The 11,068-nt window shown below is 37.9% G+C and overlaps 1 protein-coding gene across 1 annotated transcript; it reads left to right on the top strand.

Moving 5' to 3' along the window:
• The first annotated feature begins 4,250 nt into the window (after positions 1 to 4,250).
• LOC145494619 (uncharacterized) lies at positions 4,251 to 11,040 on the top strand. Its single transcript, XM_081474147.1, has 5 exons — positions 4,251 to 4,493; positions 4,574 to 4,621; positions 6,440 to 6,601; positions 8,701 to 9,020; positions 10,110 to 11,040. Exons 3-5 carry the CDS (start codon positions 6,442 to 6,444, stop codon positions 10,281 to 10,283), a joined length of 654 nt encoding a protein of 217 aa, XP_081330273.1. The 5' UTR covers positions 4,251 to 4,493; positions 4,574 to 4,621; positions 6,440 to 6,441; the 3' UTR covers positions 10,284 to 11,040.
• Positions 11,041 to 11,068: the final 28 nt, after the last annotated feature.

The raw sequence follows: 11,068 nt of genomic DNA, 5'->3' as shown, positions 1-11,068 counted from the left end.
AATCAGGTACTGCTTGTCTGTGCTTTAAAAAATGCCACATTGGTATGAAACTGGCAAAAAAAGTAGCTCAAGTAGATAGCCTATAACTGTACACTGTATTTCCCGATCTTGAGTCAGTGCTTGCAGTCACCGGTTATATATCTTGGCCGAGATTCTCGTATTGGCAATGCTTTTCAAGACGATAAAATTCATAAAGTCATAAAGAAAATGTTGCACGTAACTATGCCTCCTTACAAACGTAAAACCGAAAGAAAAGCTCCGTATTCAAATAAGGCACGGCCATTTCAATGCAATAAATCACCTATCTTGAAATATCATTGACAAGCATTTAAAAGAGACGTATTTCAAGAAAGTGGCACTCCTTCCTGTCATTTTTCGCTTGTAAACCGAAGATAGTTTTTCAAAGAATTTCTTTTATTTTAGATGCTTCCCTTTATTCATTTCTCGTGGCTTGAATGCCCTCCTAGCTTCATAGAGGCCACTGTTAACAACCGTACTAGCAGTGTTAAAACCGTACTAAAATTACTAGTTTTGATAGATTCCGACAATATGGTAATCACTTAGTAAGATAAACAAATTTTCAATCCATTGGAAAAGGCACTACATTTATTACGAAGGAAGAAATTATACTATGCATGCAAAACAATGACATAAAACACCAATTGAGCTGTCTGTATTTTTGATGAGAAGCTTTTAAGTAAAATGAACCTCAACAATTACAGTGCTCGCCCGGCGAGTGATTAGTTGAAAGCTGTCTCTGATATTCTCTCTTGTAGTCGAAGTAGAACCAGTGGGAGCAGTTTAGTCGTAAGCTTTGAACTCTTTGTTTCGAAATTTCCATTGCAAAAGTGCACGTTTTCAAGAGCCACAATGCTGCCGGATTCCACTGGATAAGAAAATTTAGATCCTTATTTTTAGGTTAAACTAAAAAGCGAACTTTGAAGCGATCGTTCATCTCTCGAAAGCCGCTCGAAACCGAAAGTTTAGCTCAAGTCCAGTTTGTAATTGACAGCTGTTGTCTGGTCAGCCAACTGTAGACAGAGTTGAGGTTGACTTAAAATGGGTCTGCACTCTATAAATCTTTGTACATACATTTCTTGGTCAACCTTTGCAAAACAGAACGAAAAACAAACAGGTACACAACGGGGACATACTTTTTTACTGGAATTAAACGCTTTCTTGACAAATTTAGCTGTAACTAGTATTTATCGACAGACAAGTGGCAAGATTCCGAAGTAAAATGTTAACCCATTTTCCAATACACGTCGCCGTCATCTTTGCGTGAGATGCCCAACTGAGGTGAGATGCGAATTTACAAAATTTACGAAAACGAGGACAAATTTCGAAATTGCTTTCCAGAGTTTCCGGTTGAAAATTGAAAATTACCGGATTTTCTGGAAAAGTTCTCAAGAAAGTTCCATTTTGAAAATTTTGAAGTTTTGGTTGAATAGAAAGCGACCAAAGTTTGATTTGAAAATATTAGCTGATTGCGCGCGAAAATTAATAGCTTCTTCTTCATAAAACAAATAAAGAAGCCACGACTGTGTCTGTTCTGTGGCAAAGCACTTAGAACACGTTAGAGCACGAAAGAAGAAGAAGAAACACTCGACTACGTCTCGTGTTTCCCCTTACAATTCTTTCGTGCTCGACCGCTTCATGTGTGTTTTACAACAGAACAGATAGACTAACAGCACAGTCGAGGCTTCTTTATCTATTAAACAGAAAACGAGAATCATATTCACTTTGATTTAATTAGAATTATAATTGTTTACCACGTGCAACATGCAAAATTGGACCGTTTCCATTAGTTGAAATCGATTTTAAAAGGTAATAAATACAAAGTTAATAACTTCATCGCCATCATCTCAAAATGTGTCAGCGATAACTTCATAGCTAGAGTTTTCTGCACTACTTTCATTTCTGAAGTAGCGAAGAACTTCATGCATTATTCCTTTTCTCTGTCAATAATGTCTTGGATGTGTTGCTACGATAGCGTACATTGTTGGTAATTTGGCAGCTTTGGTGTTCCATAATTTCACGAGAATGTTCGGATTTTTATGAAACATCGCATATTTAGGCCATTTTCGACGTTTAAATTTCTAACAGCTACGGGGCTTGGGGAGCAAAAACAAGAATTCGAAATTAATTATTCATCCCTTGTAATCGATGCGATTTCTTTCGTGTTAATCGCCCAAGCCTCGGGGCCTGTTAGAATTTTAATATATCACAAAATGGCCTATTCGACGTGATAAATTGATCTATGGAAGTGTGAATTTTTTTTTTACGAGAACCCCAAGAAAACTGTGAAAAACAGTTGAAACAGTTAAAAGTCAAATTGATGCTGTTGGTGTCCAAAAAGTATTGTTGCACTGTTCAAACTATTCTAATTTATCTAATAAACAACTCGATAACCTGGGTATCTCCAGTTTTAGCTGTGTTACCTAAAGTCACTTTCAAACTTTATTGATTTAAATTCGATTTGTGGACGATCTGTTGACAACCGCTAGGACGTGAGAGGCGTCACACATCTGAAGAAATTTTTCAGAGGTTTTTCTTCAAAACAGCCATTAAAATGGGCCACCCGTGACCGTTACTTTCAAGCAATCCACGGACTGAACGGGCGGGGTTCAACTGCAATTGACAACATAAAATAGTACGAAACGTTTTCATCCAACGAAACATAGGCACACAAGGAGGTCAATTACACACATTCTGAAATCACCAGACTTTAATTTACAAAATTTGAGTAAAGTTTACCATTAAGCATAGGCACGCAAGGCGTGCAAGAGATATCTTTTTAGGATTTAAAAAAGCCTCTGAAGGTGGGAGCATTTCAGTAGACTCTTACCAGTAATTGTTAGGTTAATCCAACAAGTTTGCAAGTTCACTCTCTCCGTTTACTCCTCCGAGGCTGTAACAACAGAGTTTGATTTAGGACGTCCGGTTCTGTGAAACTCTGCTATGTTTCGCTTATGATGTCTTTTCCACCTCTTTAGAGGTATACCACACATAAGGAGCCACGTTTCTCTGATATCGCCACGTTTCCGTGGTAACAGACCCAAAGTGGTGTTAGAGAAAGCAAAACATATGGAGTTCAACACTGCCCCAAAAGTCATAGTTTTAAAAGGTTCATAAAAGTGATAGCTAGTTAGATTAAATTCATATATGTTGGCCTGTTCTCAATTTCAACAGGTCCCAACGATAGGACTTACTGTAGCCAAGCTTAGCCACAAGCCTTAATTTTGTTTAAGTATATGTTTAATTTTCTGAGCTTGAAATGACTGATAACTTTGTTCAATGTGCGTTAACTTGCGGAAATGTGCCATTTTAATATAACAGAAAAATAAACGCTATAACATGACGTTTCGGCGTCATCTTGTCGCTATTATCAAATGCAGATTTAAGTTCAGTTCATATAGATACTAGCTGGACCAAATTTAAACACACAAGCGAACTCTATTCGCCGAAAGCGTTCAATTAGCTTAAATTGTTCTTGACATTGTTCTTGACATTTTTCTTGACTCCTTATCACCTAAGCTAATATATAGCTGAACTGAACGACTTTAATATTAATTTGTATTAATTCGCATTTGATAATGGCGACAAGATGACGCCGAAACGTCATGTTATCGCGTTTATTTTTCTTTTAAAATGTTTTTCCTTATCTTCTTTAATGTGCCATTAGCTCAAAAAGACGAATAAAATCGCACAATCAGCACAAACAATTTGGTTTATCATCCTCAACAAACCGCCCAGACTGAAAAGGTCTATTGTCAATGTGGGACTGTATCTACGTATGTCGCTTGTGTATTCGTGAATACCAGCGTTAAGACAATGATTGAAACTCTTAGCATGAGATAATAGCTTATTGTTATCAGCACTTAACAGTTATTCCACGAGCGCCTGTTGGATATGAGATGGTAGATAGCCAACGAGGCACGTAGCGCCGAGTTGGCTATAATCATTTCATATCCAACTAGCCCGGTTGGAATAACTGGTTTATTAAAAACGCCCCTGAAATATCGAAAAATAAAATAAAATAAAAATAAAAAGGCCTAAAAAAAATAGGCGCACGCCTACCATATTAATAGAGCATGATAAATGGCTCATATACCATCATAGCTAAGCCAATGAAAACTCTTGAATTTCGTTATCCAATGATCCAGTTTTTAATAAAACCGTATAGTTCATAAGGAGACTAAAGGTTAACAGTTCAGGTGCCAAGTCACTTCGCACTGCGTTGTTTCAGTATTCACCCAACTAAACTTTTAAAAAGAACAAGGGTTTCGGGTTTTCATCAAAAAAAAAATAGCTCGTCTTAGGAAATTAATAACAGAAGCAATTTTCTATATTTAATTCAGACGTGACCATATCAAGGCAATAAATCATCTCGAAAAGACAGGGCCACGTTTCACCATTTGGTCCCTCCCTCAACTTGTTATAATCAACGTCCTCATTACCGGTCAGGTAGTTTGGCTGTAGGAGAAAGTCAGGTAAGGAACAGCTTCAGATCTAGCGCTTTTTTAAAAAAATAAATCCCTTACAGCTGAAATATAAAATTCATTCAATGCAGGTTTTGATCGCTAAGACACCATCTTTGGAAATAACATCGATATACAAGGTAGGAAGAAATAGTTTCTTTATGTTAGGGTTAGCTCTCTATAAACAACCACCCGTGATGACTATCTGTTTTGAGTTTTATTTTCTGACGAAAAAGGCACGTTACAAAAACTCTGCTTCAAAAATGTTACTTTGAGCGCAAGGTGAACGCAGGTGAGCGCAGTTATTTTCAAAGCCGTAGTTCATGGTGGAGGGCTGTTTCAGGGTTAATTGTGGTTTAGAGTGTCACGTTGTTATTTCTTGTGCACTGCGCTGCTCACTGCCGAAAGTCAAGCCGAAATAATACCCATACCAAGACCAAACCAGCAATTATACCGTGTATATGAACAAGATATTTTCGAGACAAAATGCATTGAGATATCAATATTGTCTTGTGCTGGTTGACTCAGTCTTCGTTTATAACTAACCTTTTTTGGAACAACATTTATACTCACTCTACTTAAAATGGCTATCATCTTATCTTAAATGTCCTTCTTCCTGTTTGGGGAAACAGCCCGTCAAATTTTATTGATTTAGACGGTCTTTAGTGACGACCTGCTGACAAAAGATAAAACTAGAAAAAAAATTACAACAGTAATTTGTTTTAATAAATGTTTAATTTTCTTAGCGCGTGAGATAACTGAAAACTTCACATTGCTTAATGTGACTAAACTTGAGGTATTGCGCCATTAGCTCAAAACCAAAACAAAACCGCACAATTGGCAAAGATTTATATTAATTGAACAATTGGCTTATATCCCTGAACCATTTTACCGTTTGTCTTTATGGTTAGTACTACGTAGTAATGAAGATTCATTCAAATGAATACACCGATAGTACAACAGTTATTGAAAGCCGGCATGCAGTGCATCTCTTAAACAGGCTTCAACTTTATCATATTTGCCATGATGAGGATGCTCATACAATGCCTTCTGTTCTTCGCGCATTTTTTTCCTTGTTTGTACCTTCACTTTCGCGTTTACAAGAAAACAAAGTGTCTTTTATTATCAGCTTACGGACATTCGCGCTCATAGTTACTGCGCATCCTTACTGCGCATCCTTACAGCGCATCCTTACTGCCACGTAATTCATGACGCCACGTCAAACATCATATATCATACGTAAGCGCCAAGGAAAAATATAAGCAAGCATCGGGCTTGGTACCGGTTTTGTTAACTTCGCTTGCAATTTACTCTCTTAAATGGTCAGTGACCCCCTCTTTTCTTTTCATAGATCACTTCTGTTACTGACTTTCTCCATTATAACAAAAAAAAACTAACAAAATCTCTACCTAAGAACTTACAAATATTGCACCTTTTCTGCTCTTGTGTGAACGAAGTTTTCTTCGAATGTGGACAAGCAAGGATAATATCCTTTTTAAAGGGCTATTCTACTTCAAGGAACGAAAGCTGCAAAAGTTTATTTAATATACTAAGTTGTGTTGAATTGAGTACGTTTAGCTGATCTAAATTTCACTAATGTAGCTTCTCTTATTGCTGAAAGTCGTACTCTAAGATCGTCTTAAAATAACAAAAGCTACTAAAAGCGCGCGGCCTTCAAACAAGCACGGTGACCCCCAATTTTTTTTCGTTTTCTTTTTTTTTTTTTTTTTTGTTTTGCTTTTTGGCAAAAGCTGATCTTTACCTTACTGCATGGCAAGTTTTGATAACATCTGTACAAGGGGAAATTTTGGACGTGAACGTTTTCTCTTTACCGTTGTTAATTCCTGCCTTTTTTTTTCTAACTTCCCCTTGAAATAAACCCCCCAAAAACACAAGATTGTTTCAGCCCAGAATTTGCAACCGTGTGCCACTTATGCAGCTACAAATTTATTCCACAGAAATGGCCAATCAATGGAGGACTGCTGTTGTGACCTGCGTGGTGCTGTTTATGATGATGGAAGGCGCTAAACCTGTCCTTGCTACAAAAGTATGGCAGAAGATAAGAATGCTGGAAGACAGGGTCAAGGCACTGGAAGAAACGTGCACGGACAAGTGCCAACGTTAGTATACTTAAGGACTTTCGCGCTAACTGTTTCTGCGAATCCTTGCTGCACACGCAAATTTACACGCCACGTCATGCATCGATACGCGCGCTAAGTAATAAAATGAACAATGATGGGTGAGATGGCCATTACTATAGCTTTGCCTGGATTTGACGATCTTGGACGTTAGGTGACCTTTATTTTTCTTTTAATGGATCATTTTCTCTACCGAGTTTTCTACGTTTAGCGAAAAAAATGAAGAAAATCCATCGATTAGAAGTTTGCATTTTTGTAAAATGCACCATCGAATTCCGTTATGTTTAGCACTTCGTTTATCTGTGCAGCGATTTCAAATGGCTCTTGAAGGGTTAAGTTTGGTAAAGATGTTGACAGCATTTGGAATTATTTACGCAACAGATCCACTTCTACAAAATATGACTAAGATCGTTTGCTTCCGTTGACTCACCTTTGATATTTTTAACTATAAACCCATGTAGACCTTGCTGAATTACGTGCGCCAATTTTCAAATCAGGGCTGTTTTCCACACCCTTTATCTCTGAAACGAAGTCAGTGACCCCCAAGTTTTTGGCATTCCTGACACAAGTAACTCATTATCTGACTGCAGTAAAAATTAAGAAAAAACTATCGACTGGAATATTTTCGCGCGAACGTCCTTAAGGTAGCTTTGTTACGAAATTTTGAGGTGGCCAAACCTATCCTCAACTAAATGAAACCTTAAAATGCTAGAAGTTGGGTCCAAAATCATTGTTTTATTTTGAAGTTCACTTTGTGCTTCGGTATTATGAAAATACGTCATCACAGTCTTTTAAATCAGTTATAAAGCTGTGGAGGCAAGGGTGTTCAATGGCTTGAGCTCTGCTCTCCGTATCGAGTGGTCTGGGTTCAAGCCCTGGCCGGGGTCATTGCGTTGTGTTCTTGGTGCCTTTCTCCAACCAGGTGTAAAAAAGGGTACAGCGGGCTTAATGCTGGGGGCTAACCCTGCGATAGACCAAGATCCTATACAGACAGGAGTACAGAACCCAGGATAAGCTCTGGCTGTGTTAGCCGTTTGGCCTGACACAGACTTTACTAACTTAAAGCCGATTAGGCTATGAAATGGTCGACAAGCTTTACTTATTGCTGTCTTCAGCGTTAAACAACATCGTCAGACACTCAAACCTTGTCAGGTTTTCAAAGTTTTCTAATCTTGCGCACTCATAACTCTTTATAATACCCCTTATAGCTTCAGTGTACTTCTATTAAGGGAATCTTGACTGAAAGGCACTTCAAGTTTGAAAGTATACCTAATAGTTTTATTTAACTGATTCTGGAGTTTTAAATTGATATCTCTGTTCGCGATTCGAATACGAAGTGTTTGGTTTTCAGTTTAAGTCACCTGGGCGTCACCATGTTTACTTTATGATAATTTATGAAGTCATTGCGCGGTCAGAGATCTCAATATGAAGTCTACAGAAGAAGATATTTCGTTGGAACTGAACATATTCATCAGCAATGTAAATTATAAACGATAAGAAGAACTTTTATTTCTAGATTCACGCACTGTTGTATTTTAAACACGTTCAACCTTGCTTTGACGTCATAATTTCCCATCAAGCTTTTCGAAAATAAACATGGCGGGGAGGGGGAAATTAGAAATCCTAAACTAGCTGAAAGGAAACGCCAACCATTCAAAACAGGCAAAGAATTATCGACTTCAAATCACTGAAACAGTTTAACACAAACACCAGCTGGGGATTTGGAACAAAACTGTTTTTAGCCATGATTCTCTTTAATGTGATTCCTCAGAAATAAAAGTTGTCGAACGATTTTTTTGAAACTTTCTCTAATTGTTCCCTACCAAGCGCTGTTGCGAAAAATACAATAAAAAGAAAAAAGATAGGTCTTCATGCTTGTAAAGAAATATGATGAGTTAATCTAAAACCATTTATGCCTAAGCACGCGCGCTTTTTCATCAGTTCAAGTTTCATTTTGCGGTAGCTAAAGAGATAGTAGTGAATTAGTAAAGAACTACGGCTGTTAAAAAATACTGCAACTTTGAGAGAACTGCAGCAACCTCATAAATACTGTAGGCAGACTAACTTTGTTTGTTTTGAAGCTTGCAAGTTCGACTTTGAAGATGGAACGCTCGGTGGTTGGTTTAAGACCGGTACAGTGTTCAACAACCAGCCGACTTATGGTGATAACCCTACAGCTCGTAAAAGAGGACAGTCTGCCAAACAACAAGGTGACTACTGGATTGGAGGATTTGAAGACAGGCACACTCCGAATGATAAACCCGGAGCATCTCAAGGAGACGGACCCAAAGGAACTCTCACTTCTCCAGTCTTTAAAATAACGGGAAGATACATAACGTTCCTAATTGGAGGAGGTTGTGATGCTGCATGGATTCGTGCAGAGTTGCTTGTCGACTACAAGGTAAGCATTAGATACGTCAAATTCTCCATGCATCCAAATTTTAGCTACAAGTATTCATCGCTATCTCGAGCTCTTAAAAGAAACCAAAAAGTTCAAGATAGCGGCAGGAACTATTGAAAGGGGTATTGCAAGACGCGATTACTTTCGTGGAGGGTAGGAGAGTAGGGGTCCTCCAGATCCCTGTGGCAAACAGTTTACGGGACAGCTTTTTCGCGGTAATCTTGGTATCGTGGGTCTAGAAATCTCTGACAATATTAGGGATTTTAAGAAACCCCGACGGCAACAATAACGGGAACGTCGCTAAACAAAAGGTTTAACGAGCAGAACAATGGCTGTGGACGTGCGCTATAATTCTTGGTACATTTCTTTGCTGTCCTCAGCAAAACAACAACGTGAAATGACCAAATTCAGCGTCGTCCAGAAAACGTGAACCACGACGGCTATTTCTTTTTTAAAAGGTCTAGATAGCAGCAGACATGTAAAGATTTTAAGGAAAACGACCAATTTTTTAAGTTTAAAAGACATGTTTCGACAGAACTTCTCTCATCTTCAGTTGAATGAATGATTACAAAGCAAGTTGAATAATAAGTAGGCAAAAATGCTAATTAAGACAAATAGTAACAACAGAACGATAAAGGAGGTTATCCATATTCAAAAAGAACTACCTTGCCTCAATCAGCAATTACACCATGTAAATCTAAAATTATCCTTTTAATTTACACCTTTTCACGTTCTGTTGTGGGTAGTTCAACAAACTCAAGTTCAAGATGGTGAGGTTTTTTTTTCTGGATAGGTATTTTCGTGCTCACAGATTTGTATTGATTCAAAGGCCATTTCCGAGACATCTTGCCTCTGGTTCAAAGAGAGTCTTCGTGCAAAATATTTCATATGAAAATGAGTTTGATTTGAATGAAAATGAACATGTAGGAGGAACACATTTCCATACGAAAGTTTTCGCACGAAGACTGGTTTTGACACAGAGGCAAAAGGCAATTCGAAAATGGCCTATCGAATCCTCTTTACAATGTAAGGCAAGTGATTCCTGTGCCTGTAAGTTAGTAACAAAATACATTAACCCTCACTTTTCAGGTGGAGAAGACTGCGACCGGAAAATGCCATGAGGCAATGGAAAGGGTGACCTGGGATGTCATAGGATTCTATGGTCAAAAGGCACACATCAGACTGATCGACAACAGCTCTGGTAAATGGGGTCACATCAACTTTGATGATCTGAAAGGGGACATCTCCTGTGATATCACCTAGTAGAACAGTATGGAGAAAAGGAAAAGAAGATACACCAGTAGAATAAGACATAGTTAAGAGAAGAATTGTCCAATAATCAAGCTATTTAAGTGCCTGTAAGCTCTTCAAAGTGAGGGAAATAAACTTTACTAGAAACGTAGTCGACTGTGGTGTCAGGTAGGTGCCATTCTTTGAGTGAAAATGACGGTTTGTAATGACACTGGTAATTTGTGTTTAGTACATGCGAAATTGGTTTAAAAGTGAGGAAAAAATTCAAAATTTTAATAAGTTTTGAATAATTGTGGGGTTTTCAAGCAGTTTAAGGTCTGGGTCAGTAATGTAAAGTAGAATTATGATTGGGCAGCTATATCTCTTGTTATATTTGTTTCACGAAGCTGAATTTTCCCTGATTATAAAACTCGGCGTCCCGCTTTGCCTTAGCATATTATGTTGATCACGTGACGTGTCACGTAATAATTTGTTAGAATTTAACAAATCAGCGATCAATAAATGAGTGTTTTCGATGCAAATTTAAATTATCTACCCTGCTACGTTTGCAATGATCTTCCTTGATTTCGTTTTTAGAAGATATAAATGATCAAAAGTCGAATTTTCTAGGAAAAAAAAACAACCTTTGACCCTATAGAACGAAGTGCTGATGTTTATGGTAACTGCTCTCAAATTAAACGGGCAACTTTTTCCCTGCAGAAGGATTGTCCAGACAAGTTGTCTATAATAAAAGTAGTGGAAAACATAGCTGATAGACTTTCCATTTTCCTTTAATTTCCCTCCAATCGAGCTCGTGC

This window comes from Orbicella franksi, chromosome 8 (assembly GCF_964199315.1).
Source record: "Orbicella franksi chromosome 8, jaOrbFran1.1, whole genome shotgun sequence".
Taxonomy (NCBI): domain Eukaryota; kingdom Metazoa; phylum Cnidaria; class Anthozoa; order Scleractinia; family Merulinidae; genus Orbicella; species Orbicella franksi.
This window is presented reverse-complemented; position numbering and strand designations above follow the sequence as displayed.